Source organism: Filicampus tigris, chromosome 16, assembly GCF_054856515.1.
Source record: "Filicampus tigris isolate MCC_2025a chromosome 16, RoL_Ftig_1.0, whole genome shotgun sequence".
NCBI classification, from domain to species: Eukaryota; Metazoa; Chordata; class Actinopteri; order Syngnathiformes; family Syngnathidae; genus Filicampus; species Filicampus tigris.
Window position 1 is genome coordinate 5,428,112 of NC_141232.1, and position 16,190 is coordinate 5,444,301.

The following is a 16,190-nucleotide window of genomic DNA, read 5'->3' on the forward strand; positions in this document are numbered from 1 at the left end:
TCTATTACCACGGTCACACATTATTTATTTTTCATTGGCCCTAGCAAAAGGATTTCGTTTTTATCAGCTTAGCCGTGTGTGGGTCCAGTTTTGAAACGATTTATCTTGGTCTCATTTTTCATATCATAAAAACCTGGCATTTGAAAAGGGGAGTGTAGACTTTTTATATCCAGTGTATACTTGTTTTAATTTACTCACAAATTCGCTTCGTCGAACGCAAATCTATTCATTAGTTGTATGGTGGCAACCGGTGACTACAGATGTTAATTTCAGTATTTTATACATTGTTGATATAGAAAAAAACATACATTATTTGTAGTAAATATTTTGAAATTCTCACCGGTATGTAAAATTAGATAATCTCTTGCAGCACACTAATTTATTATGATACAGTGGTTGGGAATATCTGAAGTACGACGATAAAGCATTATTTGCACTTTTTGCCCCGCCCCTCCTCCCACATTACAACATAACACAAAGATAACGACATTCAAAGATCAACAACAACATTTTGTGGAAAGACGACCGTTACTACAAAACATACGGTTTGGAAACTGTTACAAAGTTTATTTTCGGAGCCTGTTGCGTACATACAATGCATCAAAACAACAGAGAAGGGATTTGTGATGATTCGCCACAATTCCACCGTGTGGCGCAGTCCACTTGAATTAGTCCTGTTTGAGTGCCGAATGGAAGATGTTAAAAAAAGGCCTCGCTGACGGCGGGCGACTGGCCGACTTTCTGTCTGATCAGTTCGGCCTCCTGCCTTCTGGCCGCGCGGGCGTCCTCCAAGTACATCTGAAGGCGCTGTTCGTGCATTTCATCCACCTTCCAAGCCGCTGTCGACGCCTCCTCCAGCGTGTCGGTGACGTCACAGTCGAACAGTTCCCTCTTTCGAGAAGACACGCGGTGGGGGGCCACCAGGGTCGAGGGTCCCGGTTCTGCCGGTGTCGAGGGCCTTGACGGTGAGCTGCTTGGCGAGGTCAGCGGCTCGCCAATGGACATGAGCTTGTTGTTGCTGCCGCCGCCGCAGCCCAGACCCTCCACTGGGAAGTGAGGCAAAGTATGTGTTATATACCAGGACATACAGAGTAAATAATTGCATTTAAATAAATTATTTTACATCTTTAATCGAATATAGTACTAGTACTATTAGATGTTCTCAAAGGTACCACCTTATGTTGTTATTATATTAAAATATTTAGCTTGTCAAGTAACACAACAACGATCAAAAGAGCAGACCTAAGCAGTCATCAAAAATGAAGTAGAGGTTTTATTCGAAAAAAAAAAAAAAATCTTATTGTAAGCTACTGTAACATAATTCACTTAAATATAGGAAAACAGTACCTAAATAACTAAATTAACATGCATTGCATAAATCATAGAAATAAAAAAATGTGCCTAAATGAATGTTTAAAAGCAAAAAGTTCTAACAGAGTTAATAGAAATGTTTTCCACTTGAAACTGAACTGGACTTACTTTTCTGAATTAGAAAAAAGTTTCGGCCACTGCGACGTTAGCGACGTTAGGCACCTTTTGGACATTTAATTCAGTGATTCTTTCGTGTACCACTAGGGGGAGCCTGTGCACCACTTTGAAAATCACAGCAGTGCACTTGGGAATGGTACAATATGGAGTTTATTTTCACCGAAATATATACACAAAACCTAATCATATGACACACATGCCTCTGTCTTGGTCAGTACAATATAGCTACAATAATAAAAATAATAATAATAAAGAATACGCACCAAAACGTGACCTATGTGTCGTCTTGATGTGAAGCGAATCGCCTCCCGAGCACACAACTCATCCCCAAAGTTAAGGGTGAGCACAAGATTTAACAGTTTTTATATTTTGCTGGTGACTAAACTCGAGTGAAACTTGTTTTAGGTTTTATAGGCGGCAATTCAATTTCCAGTATTTCCTACAGGGGAAAGAAATAGCAAGTGGACCATCTTACGTAATTAACTGACATGGAATGTTGGAATGGGACGTATTCCGCTCTCACTAAAAAAAATCGATCTTTATCATGCTGGATGCTTCCGTTATCTACGACATGTCGACTGATACACATTGCTCACGTTGAGCAAAAACTTACCGACAGACTCCATCATGGCCTCCAGCAGAATGGCCGTGTCCACGCGCTGCTCGTTTATCGCCGGCCTACGACCGTATACGGCGTCCACCAACTCGAACCACCTCCACGCTTTGGTCCTGTTCTGCTCTTTTATTTTGCGGTATTCGCAGCGCAGCTTCTTGCACTTCATCTGGCACTGGCCGCACGTCCGGTGGAAGCCCTCGGCGGCCATCCGCTGAGAGACCAGCTGGAAAACCTTCCTGTTCCGAACCGCGCCAACGAGCTCCCGCTGCACCTCCTCTTCGGCGAGGATACCGAGGAAGGTCTGCACCTCCTGGAAAGTCCAGGGTGTGCTGTTGTGTGCTGATGTTGTCCGGAAAAAGGCAACATAAACAATTTTTAATTTATAGTTTTGTTTTGTCAACTGACTAGTGATTTGATCACTTTTCAAAATCAACTATAGAGATCAATTAATCGAATGTTATTGCTATTATTATTTTATATATATATATATATATATATATTTTAATGAGATGAAGTAGAATCTTGCTCTGAAAGTTCTGACACACATAAGGATAATCGGACAAAATTTGGTTACTCCTCCCTAGATTTGTGATGTCAGAGTTTTTTTTTTTTTTTTTTTGCTGTCAAGGATGCAGAATAAATATTTTCTTAAAGTCTCAAAAAATAAAATTTTACCGTTATATCATGAATATATCGGGGCCAGTACCAACACGACTTGGCTCACAGTGTCCCCACATGGCCCTCCCATTTAAAAAAAAAGCTTAATGTCCATCTTAAAGTCTAAGTGATTATACCACGTGTGCGTTAAAGATGATTTTTCCTCCTTTGCTTGAGAAACAATCGTACATGTTAAACCTGTTCAATACTCGCGATACACAATCCTTTTTGAGTGTGGTCAACACTCAAGTTCAATGGAACGATAGCCAATTCGGAAGTCACCTGAAGCTTGTGCTGTTGCCAGACAGAAATAGAGGAGCAAATTGTTGTAGCATGTCTAAGTGTCTCTCAGGCATTTTCTGGCAGTGTGGATGCCTTGTGGTACCATGCTGCCTCTCAAAGGTTCACCTTGGTACTACAACAGGCATCAGGCGAGTCACAATTGTCTGTGGAGATATGGTTATGTGTGAGGTGTTCTGTGTTGGTCACCAAATGCACCACATAATATAAGAGAGAGCAGTAAAAACACACTCGCTGGAGTTTTTCATCACATGTGGGGTCTCTCAAAAAAAAATCTGCTTCGATGACAAGCATCGTTATTCGTGTACACCATTGAAGACAGTGGCGTCACTTACTTTCTCGGCTGAGTGTTTCATGGGAGAAGCCGCCAGCAGCGCCCTCCAAATAATCTTCCACTTTCACCTGAATCACATCGGCATTCTCGGTGTCGGGCCCGGTCATCACAACCTGCGAAATGGAACAGCCAGAATGAAAATGTGTTGTTTACTGCCGCATGCAGGGGATATCCCCAATGAGAGTTTGCGACCATGGTGAGAGGAACGGCACTCAATCAAACGTTAACCCACTTCCAAGGCTCAACTGATAACTAAAGTGTTCATTAGGTTTTGGATCTTATATCTCGGAAAGATATGTGCAACTGTGGTGGGGGGGATGGTCGTGATAAACAGTTGTGGTATCATTCTGGTTCTGCCACGGCAGCCCAGTTCGCTCGAAATGGAGCACGTCGTGTGATTTCGGACATTTTTTTTTTCCTCCGTATTCAATCCTTGCTGTGTTTTCTCACTAACCTTACCTGGGAGAGTTCATGGTTGTGGCAATTTGCAGGACTGATGTCCTTTACGTAGAGCTTCCTTCCATCAGGTGTAACTCGCACTTTGATGGTGAATGGACAACGTTTCGAATCAGGGCTAAAGAGAAATTAAAATTAAAAAGGTAAGTGACATTTTGTTGACAGTATAATGGACACGAAGATCACAATACTGTATCAAACTTACCCTTTGCTGCCATGGGCGCAAGCAAAGTCCAGTTCGGCAAACACTAAATCGTCACTGTATGATTTTTTCCTTGCTCGCTTCTTGGCATTCTCCACAGTCCTGGAGCTACGCTTGTATAGCTCCACAAAATTGGACCTCTGCCATCTTTCGATGGCCTCCGAGAAAGACTCAAAACTATAAAACTCAGCGCCTTTCTCCAAATCCTGCGCTTCGCTCGGAGAGAAACAGTCCAGAGGCATGGATGTAATTATATCCTGCAGGGAAAAAAAAACAAGTCACAAAGTGAATATACACAGTATAATAGACACTTTGAATATTCGAAACGCACATCGTCTACTTGCTGAGCATCAATCTTATGACTAGCGCGGAATCTGTCTTTCCACAGATTAAGGCACCAGTCCTTTCCAAAAACTCCCTCGATGACTGGAGACACAGACTCTGGAAAAAAGCAGACATCATGGATTAAGTCAAACGACAGCTTTTCACATGTCTGAATCAAAAGTAACGGCCGTATTGCTGTTGAGAAAATGCGGCTGTTTCTGTGTAAAATTAGTAGCCAATTAAAAAAAATCTGTTATAGCAAAAATAATACAAAGGTATAGTGGGGAAATAATTCTTTAGTGGGTCTGCCATACAACGAACCGAAGGAACCTTTTGGCATCTTTAAAATTGCTGTTTCGCTAAAGGAAAATGCCCAACAGTAAAACGCACACTGCTCACGGGGTAACTATTAAAGCAGGAGGTGGGATGTATTGTATGCCAATCACAAAGATCACTGTTATCTAGAGGAAATCTGCAGTTTATAGAACTATTTTATGGATGTTTGTTCATTACATGTATTTTTGTTTAACATTCGTGCTAATAATTCATTTTATAGCAATGATATAGCTCACTATATCATTGGTAGCATCCCTTTCCAATCTATTGCCATCCAATACAGAGGGTGTGCCTAATGCCGTGTCCATGTAAACAAACGACCATTTACCGTGAACGTCGTCGTCCGTCTGGATGGCAACGGTCCGGTGGCTCCGAGGCAGCCCGGGCGCGTCGCTCCTGGCCGCCGTCAGCTCGCACTCCAGCGTGTCGACCTTCTCCGTCAGGGCCGAGTTGAGCGTCTTGAGCCGTGTCAGCTCCAAACGCAGCTCGACCGTGTCCTCGTCCACCGCCTTGCATAGCTCGGCCATGGCGGACTCGGCCATCGTCTCCATGATGGAGGAAAGCTTGGAATGAAGAGATATGTTGATTTCCATCGTTTTGGAAAGCGTTTGTGCTTTTGAAAACGTTCCCTGTTTGTTGAAGAAAGTGTCTTGGTATGAAAAATGTAATTGCTTTCGAGTAAAAAAGCGTGTCGAGGTGACAATGAGGAAGGAAGCTCTACCCCTCAAGTCAAGCGGAACCAATCGCGTTAGAGCAGAAGTGACGTACATGACTACGGCATCCTCTTCTTTGGTGGTATTTATGGACGGTTAACAAACCGGCTAGCAAGCGCATTACCGCCACTGGAGTGTGGAACAGAATACCTTAATAGAAAAAAAAATACAATAAAATACACGTATTAAAATTGTGTTTTATATATTCATTTATTCTCCTTCAATAAACTAAACAAGCAACCGAACACAAATAATAACAAATAAATTCTGTTTTCTAAACGGGTTTGTGACGTGTACTGTCCGCCGGAAGCAACCGGTCAGCTGCGTCGCATTTACTCGCCGCTTCCTGGTTCTCTTAGCGGCTCTTTTCGCGTGACAAGTTCTCCTAATTCTCCTAAATGCAGGGTTTCCGTCGCGGTTTCCCCTAACCTTCAACGGGACAACATCTATACAAAGACATTTGTCCGGACCTCCGCCGCCACCATGAACACGGAGAAGGACTTTACGCCGTTGACGCCTAACATCGTCCGGGCTCTCAATGATAAACTGTACGAGAAGAGGAAAGTGGCGGCCCTGGAAATCGAGAAGCTGGTGCGCGAATTCGTGGCTCAGAACAACTCCACTCAGATCCGTCACGTCATCCAGATCCTGGCCTCGGAGTTCGCGCTGTCTCAGCACCCACACAGCCGCAAGGGAGGACTCATCGGCCTGGCCGCGTGCTCCATCGCGCTGGGTAAGGACTCTGGTCTGTATCTGAAGGAGCTCATCGAGCCGGTCCTCACTTGTTTTAACGACTCGGACAGCCGCCTGCGTTATTACGCCTGCGAGGCTCTCTATAATATAGTCAAGGTGGCCAGGGGAGCCGTGCTGCCCCACTTTAACCTGCTTTTTGATGGGCTGAGCAAGCTCGCAGCTGATCCGGACCCCAATGTCAAAAGCGGCTCCGAACTTTTGGACCGACTCCTGAAGGACATTGTGACTGAAAGCAACAAGTTCGACCTCGTCGCGTTTGTCCCTCTACTAAGAGAGCGCATTTATTCCAATAACCAGTACGCCCGGCAGTTTATCATCTCCTGGATCCATGTCTTGGAGTCCGTACCTGACATCAACCTGCTGCACTACCTCCCTGAGATCCTGGATGGCCTCTTCCAGATCCTGGGGGACAACAGCAAGGAGATCCGCCGGACGTGCGAGGTGGTGCTTGGAGAGTTCCTGAAGGAGATCAAGAAGACGCCGTCCAGCGTGAAGTTCGCCGAAATGGCCAACATCCTGGTCATCCACTGTCAGGTGGCGGACGAGACCAAGGTGACCAATGACCTCATCCAGCTGACCGCCATGACGTGGATGAGGGAGTTCATCCAGCTGGCGGGCCGCGCGGTGCTGCCTTACTCGTCGGGGATCCTCACCGCCGTGCTGCCGTGCCTCTCCTACGACGACCGCAAGAAGAACACCAAGGAGGCGGCCAGCGCCTGCAACTACAGCTTGATGAAGCTGGTCACCCCTGAGGACGACGATGACGAGGCGGAGGAGGAGGAGGAGGAGGAGGAGAGAAGCGGAAGCGCCGAGTCGCCGTCTCGAGAAGGCAAGGTCGATGCCGGCGACGTGCTGAACTCCTCGCAGGAAGCGGCGGGCTTCAGCAACATCAGCTTCTTCGCCCCGGCGAGCACCGACAGGTCTCAGGTGACTCTGGACTTGGACGGTATCGTGCAGGTGCTGGACCGCCACCTCCACGACACCTCCACGGGCATGATGACGCGCATCGCCGTGCTCAAGTGGCTCTACCACCTCTACATCAAGACTCCGCGCAAGATGTTCCGTCACACCGACAGCCTCTTCCCCATGCTGCTCAAGACCCTCTCGGACGAGTCGGACGAGGTCATCCTCAAAGATCTGGAGGTGCTGGCCGAGATCGCGTCGTCGCCCGCCGGGCAGACGGATCCGGCGGCGGCCTGCGACGGGGCCGACAGCAGGCCGGCACTCAAGGTGCCGGACAAGGCGGGCAAAACCGGCGGCGCCGAATCCTCCCCGTCCACGCCGAGCATGAACTCCTACTTTTACAAGTTCATGATCAACCTCCTGAGACGCTTCAGCGCCGAGAGGAAGCTGCTGGAAAGCCGCGGGGCGTTCATCATCCGCCAGCTCTGCCTGCTCCTCCACGCCGAGAACATCTTCCACTCCATGGCGGACATCCTCCTCAAGGAAGAGGACCTGAAGTTCGCCTCCACCATGGTGCAGACGCTCAACACCATCCTGCTGACGTCGGCCGAGCTCTTCCAGCTGCGCAACCAGCTGAAAGATCTGCGCACGGCCGAGAGCTGCGCCCTCTTCTGCTGCCTCTACCGTTCGTGGTGCCACAACCCCGTGGCCACCGTGTCGCTCTGCTTCCTCACGCAGAACTACAAGCACGCCTACGACCTCATCCAGAAGTTCGGCGGGCTGGAGGTGACGGTGGACTTCCTGATGGAGGTGGACAAGCTGGTGCAGCTGGTGGAGAGCCCCATCTTCACCTACCTGCGCCTTCAGCTGCTGGACGTGGAGAGCAACCCGTACCTGATCAAGGCGCTCTACGGGCTGCTGATGCTCCTGCCGCAGAGCCAGGCCTTCCAGCTGCTCTCGCACCGCCTGCAGTGCGTGCCCAACCCGGAGCTCATGCGGACGGTGGACGGTGGCGAGGAGCGGCAGGCCGAGCGCAAGCGCGCCCACGTGGACTACGGCGAGCTGCTGCGCCACTTTGACTGCGTGCAGGGCAAACACCTGGAGGTGCGGCACCAGCGCTCGGGGCGCGTGGCCGAGCTGCCCGACAGGAAGCTGATGTGAGGGCGCACCATCCCGGGGGGGGGGGAACGGGAAATGACTGGAACCAAACGTGACATTACGAAGCTTGTACATACACTGGCATGACGAGAATCTTCAATCCGGCCGTTTTGCTTGTCCTCATTAGTGTCGCGGGACAATTTGGAGTCTTGACTAGCATGTTTTGGGAGTGTGGGGGAGAACATGCAAACGCAACACAGGAAGGCCGGAGCAGAGATTTGAACCTAGAACCTCAGAATTGCGACCCAGACGCGCTAATCGCTATCGCGCCGTGCTGTCGTGAGAATGTTGTGAAGAAATTCGGCACTCGGTTACATATTTGTTCTCGTTTTTAAAAAAAAACATTTTAGTGGAGAAAAAATGGCGCTGACACCATCATCATGTATTTTCTACAAAAGGAGTATCAGGGCCACGGTGAAAAGAGAAATAATTATACTGCAAGATTAAAGTCGTGATTTTACGAGAATATAGTTTAGATTAGAGCCACGGTATAACAAGAATAAAGTTGGTATGTTTTTGAGAGAAAAGTTGTATATTTTTTAGATTATTCGTAATGTGGTAAGAATTATAGTTGGATTAGTCTTTCATCGTTTTATGTACGCCATTTTGTGACAGCTGTCATTGTTTTTTTTTAAGTTAAGATTTAGCTCAGAGCATATGTTGGGTGGGCAGATTTTGAAATTCACAAGTTACTTTATCTTGAAAAAAAGGATTTTTTTTGCTAGAACATCAATATTTATTATTGATATTATGACTTTAAACTTAAATATATACCACTGTTCATCTCAAAAATATATAAAAAATGTTTTTTCAAATTTCAGATTTTCCTTATCTCCGAACCATACCAATTTTATCTGAAAAAAAACCCCTAAATTTCCCTCTAAAATATGACCTTATTCTCAGAATACGACAACTTTGATCTAAAAAAATATACAAATTCAACCTCATAAGATTACAACTTTACTTTAATGTAATTTATCTTCTTTTCATTTTGGCCCTAGCACGTAATTTTCCTGTTATTGTTTTTTTTTTTGGTTTGTTTTTTGCACTGAATGTCACACAGACATTTACTGACCTACCTACCAATAATTCAATACATGTTCCAATATGTTTGTTATTGTGCTTTGCAGTGGTGTCTTGACTGAAACCAATTTCTAATAAGTGGGTTGCCTTCATATTTGAAACTACTATTTGAAAGTCTTACACCGCTGTTGTTCGTGAACGAAGACAATATGACAACTGTCGTAACACAATCATGTGTTTTCCTGTCAGCAGGTACAGAATATGTATATATTTATCTTCTTCCTCTAAATTAATTTGTTCCATTTATTTCAAGCGAAACCAACACACATTTCATGCCAAGTAGTCCACGTTGGTTATTTAATGAACACAATGATGATTTATTGTCATGTGAGCCAACTTACAAAGCGTCACATGTCCAGAGCTGTGAGCCAGCTTGACTTTTCCACTTAAGACGAGGCATACATTCTTGGTATGTCTTTTATTCTTGTTAAACAAACGGCTAGCTTTACAGCCACAGCTGGCATAACACTCACTGCTTGTCTTTTTAATCCTAATATGCTGTTTTCCTTGGAGCTTTGCACTGCTTTTGTTGTCATTGGTGCGTAAAGTCGCCAATAAAGCTGCCCGATGATGACAGATGTGTTCTTTCTTCTTAATCAACTAGCAAATAAAACTCTGGAAAGACGGGTAGAACTTTATTTTTTTTATTATTATTATTTTTTTTAAATGTCAGTACATGATGCTTTGGGGCTGTTTTTCTTGGAACTGGAATTGAGGCTTTACATAGGGTAATTATCAACCGTTTGTAATATTAGCCAATGTTAGCACAAATGCTTAAGCCAGGAGTCTACTACTGCAGAAAGCAAACAAATGCCAGGGAGAAAAGCCGACTAGAAAATCGGAACTTTATTTGGGGTTACTCAAAAGCACTTTAAATGGTGGCAAGGTGCGCTGACTCCCATTTAACACGAGTTTGAATTCCATTCTGAACAAAGCCACATCCCCAGTCATAAGAGGGCGTGCACAAACCATTTTCTCAGCCGTTTATTTATTTTTAAATTTCCCATATATAAAATTCTTATTGAGTTGAGATGGGTTTTTTTTTATACTTGGCTTGTGAACAGGGGTGTGTAAACTTTTTCTCCAGTATCCACTCCTCATCGTTGCATCTTACTACAATTGGCTGGGAGACATCACATGGTTCGACTTCCTTAGTGTGACCCCAGCGGCTAAATGTGAACCCTCATTCATATAACGAAAACACATGAACGCATGTTAATGCGTGTGGGCGACCACACGGGGACATACTGTACCCCCCCAAATCCCAGCATGTACAGTACTGCACGTGTGCGTGTGTCTGCGGGGCATCTGTTGACTCCCATCAGTTAGCAGCCCCGCTACATTAGCTCTGAACTTCTGCCCCCCTCACCCGTGCGGACAAGACGACAGACGACTAATTTGGTCCGCCAGGATGAATGCAGATGAAGCTTTCGCCGACAGAATGCAGTCGAAGGAGCCACATTGGACACACGCAGCGTGGAAGGCTTCCGTTACTAGAGTGTCATCACATAAGCATGCGTTTGGCACCGGCGTGGCCCCAATAAACAAGAAGCGCGGGACCTAAAGTTAGGACGAAATAGTTTATAGACGACACCGTGCATTGTTTTTGCTTCACCTGTCTGGTTTCAAAGCAATCGGCAAGTCCTCAAATAGCACTTTGTATGTTATACACTCCATTAGTGGTAGGATTGTAGCCCCCAACCGCCCCCCCCAAACCAAGCTTTCTATCTCCACACGTTCACGTCCTATTTTAAGTAGCGCGTCAATTCTGGTAATTTGCTTCCACAACAAAATACTGGATTACAGTTCGGATCAGGACAGGAATGCATGAACGAATGTGATCCAAGACAAGAATCTTCTGTTTTGATGGAGCTATTCGGTGGTATAACTTAAGAATATGGTTATTTGCTGTTGTAGTTTTAATGGGGAAGAGAGCGGCACATAATAAGGCCGCACGATATATCGAAAAAAATATCGATATTGTGGTAATGGCTTATGCAATATGTATATGGCAAAGACATGTCATAATTTTCAGATGGAATTGTATGCTTTTGTTGGAATTTGACCGGTCGGATGCAAACTTCGCCACCCAATAGGTGGACATTAGGGGACTTGCAATGAATTCGCCAAGAACACATTGAGCTTGCTTACTTTGCCGAATGAAAACGATAAAATCTAAAAAAATGTATTTGTCTTTTCACAGTCCAGCCATTCAATCCCAGGACTTTTTTTTCAATTTTTTTCAAACGTTAGGGTAAAAGAGGGTCTGAAAATATCTGGCAGTGAATGAGTTAATTAGATAATAAAAATATAATTTCTTTAGGTATGTGTTAAACACACACACACACACAGTATATTTTCACAGCACATTTCATTTACAATTATAAAATCCCCATTAATCAGTTTTATATGAGCCGCCAGCGCCGCGTTGAGCGTCGCCAGCTTTTTCATCACTCTTCTCAAATATCATCGAAGCAATCACGGCAAATATTCCAGCGTCATCAATTTTTCCCACCGCTGTCATACCCTGACACACTACCTCGTGAGCAAAGCCTCTTTGTTCTTATTTGGACGCGCGGCGTTTATTTGAGAACGTGCAACACGCATAGTGGAACAACGCTGGCCGACATGAGATATGCCTCTGGGAGCTGGGGTCTTAACACTTATTTCGGGGCTTAGAGATGGAGGTTGTCCAGTATTTAGGGGTGTGTGGGAGGGGCCTTCCCCTGCCTTGCTCATTGCCAGATCATATCACCAAGGGGGTGACCTCGCCGCTCCGAATTCATAGTGGCCACATTGGCTCTCTTACAGGCAGGCGTCGAGGCTTCCCAGAGAGACAGCTGGGCAGGACGCAAGGCGGCGGCCCCAGATTCTCTTTCGGTCGATGGATCAGATGGTGCTGGGGAGGGCCCGCGAGGCCTTCGCGACGGACAGCAGGGCTAAGAGTGACCCCGATGCGTGCAGTGAGCACGGGGAGAAGTTGACGCTCTTCTGCTTGGAGGACCTGGAGCCCATTTGCGGGGTGTGCGGGAAGGCCGTGGCCCACCGAGGACACAGGCTCTATCCCATTAGAGAGGGGGCTCATGATTGTAAGGTAAGCGTGGCACACTTTGATTGCATCAGCAGTAATGAACATGGGATTTCATTACATCATCGGTACGTAGAAGAGCAAACAAACATTATATGCATGTGCTGTTGGTTTAGGTTAAGAAGATAGTGGTTGATTTATTAGCCGTGGACTTATACGTTCATATTTTATTTTTTTAGATCTTTGTTTTACTTGGATTTTATCATAATTTCTATTCTTTACTCCTATGTTTTTCTTTTTTTTAATCATTTTATTGTTTTGGATTTTACTATAGTAATTATTACCGACTTATTCCACGTGTATTTGTTTTTACTTACTGATTGTTTTGCTTTGACAATCTGTCAACTATACTGTCTTTTTTTTTACTTTTTATTTTTAAAATATTTAATTCTTATTTTATTATAATTATATACTTTCATATAATCATTTGTTTATTTCATATTCTTTTATTATAATTATTTTAAATTCCATAGATTTTTTTTTAAACTTAAAAAAAAATAATGTTTTTTTTTTTTATTTTGTTTGGGATTTAATTAACATTATCGTATTTATTTATTTATATATATTTTTAAAGTTTTGGTTTTTATATTTTCTTATCGTATTATAATGATTTTATTTATTATCTAATTACTATCAAAGTGCATTTTTTAAATCGTTTTCATTGTGTTTTTATATTGTCTTATTTATTTCTTATTGTATTTTAAGAATTTTATTTTCCTCGTCATTGTTAGATTTTTATTTTATAATTATTGTAATTTTTTTCTTCTTATTTTTATTTGGAATTATTTTTTGATAAATAGAATTTGGTTCATATTATTTTTTAAATAACTGTTATTTTACTTGACAATTTTGTTACTTATTACCAATAGATATACAGTACAGTACTATATTCATCCTGCGTAGAAAAAAATAGTTGACATTTTTTATTATTTTCCCACCACTTAAAAAAACAAACAGAAAAAAAACACTAAATTAAATACGTATATATTTCCATATAGATGAGTAATTGAATTTCACTCAAAGGATTAAATTCAATCACACAGCCATTGTGTTTCTTTAATATGCACGATGATGGTTATTAGAGATTATTGTCATTCTAATAATAGATAGATATTTTTAGGTCTAGCATGGCAGCAGGAGTCCTGAAACTCGAGCCCCTGTGCACTATTTTTTTTTTTTTAATTTATGATAGCTCATCCCATTCTGCCTGCTGGGCCTCTCTCAAGAATGAGAGACCTGCGCTTACTAATGTGAAAAGATACTTGCTTGGCCCAAGCAGCGTGAGTTCATCTTTACGCTTGTCACCAGGCCGCGCTTGAGCCTTCCACACAGATGTGACCCATTTATCTGGCGCCGCCACCCGCCACCCGCCACCGTCCGCAACGCGCGTCGACGGTCCAGGCGGCATATTGCGCTGACAGCTCTGCCGCCGCGCCACCTGCCGCATGCTGACCTTGCTGTCTACTGATTTCCACATAGGAAGAGCTGAAGGGTGCCCTGATGCCTTTGAAGGAGAAGTTGCATCAGTACAAAGAGGCCAAACTTGTGTGCGAGGACATGCAGGAGCATGTCAAGGTACTGCCCAAAATGCACAAACTGTACATTCATTCCAATGGTATCATGGTCAAAGTACTTTCAGCGTAAGGGCGATCGTAGTCGCTCAGCTTCGTGCAGAATTTGGAAGAATCACAGCTCAATCAGAAATGTGATCGAGTTGAAATGGCGCACATCATTTTAGCTACAGTGAGCGCTCCAAAGCAAGAACGAGGCACGTCTCTTATATGCAGAGCCAGGTGGAGCACACGGAAACGCAGATCAAGAAGGAATTCGAGGCGCTCCACCTCTTCCTGAGGGAGCAGGAGGCGGCCAGGCTGTCCGCCCTGAAGGCCGAGGAGGCTCACAAGAGCCTGGTCATCCAGCAGAGGATCGAGGACTTGGACCAAGAGTTGGCCTCGCTCTCCAAAGTCATCTGCTTGGTGGAGAAAGAGATGGAAACGCAAGATATCCCCTTCCTTAAGGTAGGGAGAGCCAACAATCAAAATATAATTCTCCTGCAAATATACATTTCCAACAATGCGAACGGCCGTATTCTTTCTCGTTCACAGAATTACAAGGACATCATAAGGAGGTGAGCCTCAAGTTCACACTTTGTTTACAGTTATGAATAAAACGGGATACGTCTACGACACATTTTCAAAACGTGTTTACAGAACCTGGATAAACTCCTGCGACCCAGAAGAGTTATCTGGTGCCCTGGTTGACGTGGCAAAGCATATTGGCACTCTCAAGTACCAAGTGTGGGAGAAGATGAAGAAAATAGTCAAATTCAGTAAGTTGGGTAAATTTCATATTTTTCACAAATATTGGTCGGTATCGACCAATCTGAAGTCTTCTTGATGATGCAATTTTAATGGCTCGACAAACATGCCGTTTTGGGGGTCTCCTGAAAAGTGATGATTTCGGAGGTACAAGGATTCCGCCCGACGCCAGCAAAATGTTTTAAGGTGGTCAGAATACTCTAGGATTTCGGTAACAGAGACTCTCCATGCTTCGCTTTGCAGCCACAGGTACATATAAATTTAGGGCCTGACCCATATTGGTTTTTTCGACGCCAGTGCCGTTTCTGATATTTGGCAGAGCAAAATTCCGATAACACATTCATTGGCCGATTAATTTAAAATATATATGTAATGAATAACTTATATTTTGGTTGCTTAATGTTTAAAATAAAGATATGAATTTTTGACTGTTTTTCTTAAGTTCTTTTTTTTAAACTTCACAACAGAAAGAAAAATCTCGGGGGGGATTGAATGTCATTATTTTTGTCTCGTCTCAAAAATCATCCAGTCTTAAATCGTCTGGCCAATTCATCTGTCGGGCCCCATGTAAAATTACTCATATCAATACAGTCAAATATTATAAAACAGTATAATAAACTATATTATATTATGTTGCTTCATACTCGGAAATGTAAATTTTGCTATGAAAGCGCATGACAGCACCTGTGCAAAACATTGCACAACACAACTGATGGATATCTAACAAAGCGTCCTCTCCAAGGTCCCGTCATTGTGGATCCCAACACGGCCGCCAACTGCTTCATCCTGTCCGAGGACTTGACGGTGGTGCAGAACACCGCGCAGAACTTCAAACTCCCCAACAACCCGGAGCGCTTCGACATCAGCGCCGAGATGCTGGCCGCCGACGGCTACGCGGAGGGCCGCCACAGCTGGAGCGTGGAGGTGAAGGACAACACCTACTGGGTGGTGGGCGTGGCCAGCGAGTCCATCAAGCGCAAGGGCAAACACGTGCTGACGCCCGCCGAGGGCTTCTGGACAATACGCTTTCGCAACGGCGAGCACAAGGCGTGCACGGCGCCGTGGGAGCCGCTCAACATGAAGGCCAAGCCGGACGTGATCAAGGTGCTGCTGGACATGGACCGAGGCAAGGTGGCCTTTTATAGCCCTCCCCAAAGGGAGCCGCTCTACACCTTCACCGACATCATCACGCCAAAAGCCTTTCCTTACTTTTGCACGGCCTGCAAAGAACACCCGCTGACAATCCTGCCCGCTAAATTGACTCTTTCCACCGACTGATCCCTCCTCACGCGCCGACCATCCGCACAAGGCTTCAAATGGCAGCCGAATCAGACGAAGAATCGAGTCTTTGTTCTTAAACAAGAGACAATTGGGGGAATGCAGCATCAGCCACAGTGTGGCATTCACAATAAAGTGGAAAAAAATGCACTCGAATTGAGTTTGAATTCATGTACAGTGGGC

The 16,190-nt window shown here is 44.6% G+C and overlaps 2 protein-coding genes and 1 pseudogene across 3 annotated transcripts; 2 read left to right on the forward strand and 1 right to left on the reverse strand.

Moving 5' to 3' along the window:
- Nucleotides 1-541: 541 nt before the first annotated feature.
- LOC147134301 (uncharacterized) lies at nt 542-5,493 on the reverse strand (annotated as a pseudogene). The gene is made up of 7 exons (XR_015090151.1): nt 5,042-5,493; nt 4,385-4,494; nt 4,057-4,310; nt 3,855-3,969; nt 3,397-3,508; nt 2,102-2,443; nt 542-1,046 (listed from the first exon to the last, which is right to left on the reverse strand). The product of XR_015090151.1 is annotated as an uncharacterized LOC147134301 (transcript).
- Nucleotides 5,494-5,743: 250 nt separating this feature from the next.
- vac14 (vac14 homolog (S. cerevisiae)) lies at nt 5,744-9,899 on the forward strand. The gene has a single exon (XM_086055045.1). The coding sequence runs from the start codon at nt 5,910-5,912 to the stop codon at nt 8,241-8,243; it is 2,334 nt and encodes a 777-aa protein (XP_085911171.1). The 5' UTR covers nt 5,744-5,909; the 3' UTR covers nt 8,244-9,899.
- A 2,146-nt stretch (nt 9,900-12,045) lies between these two features.
- Nucleotides 12,046-16,124, forward strand: trim35-13 (tripartite motif containing 35-13). The gene is made up of 6 exons (XM_086055050.1): nt 12,046-12,417; nt 13,891-13,986; nt 14,199-14,429; nt 14,517-14,539; nt 14,622-14,740; nt 15,472-16,124. The coding sequence occupies exons 1-6, from the start codon at nt 12,208-12,210 to the stop codon at nt 16,005-16,007; spliced, it is 1,215 nt and encodes a 404-aa protein (XP_085911176.1). The 5' UTR covers nt 12,046-12,207; the 3' UTR covers nt 16,008-16,124.
- The last annotated feature ends 66 nt before the right edge of the window (nt 16,125-16,190 follow it).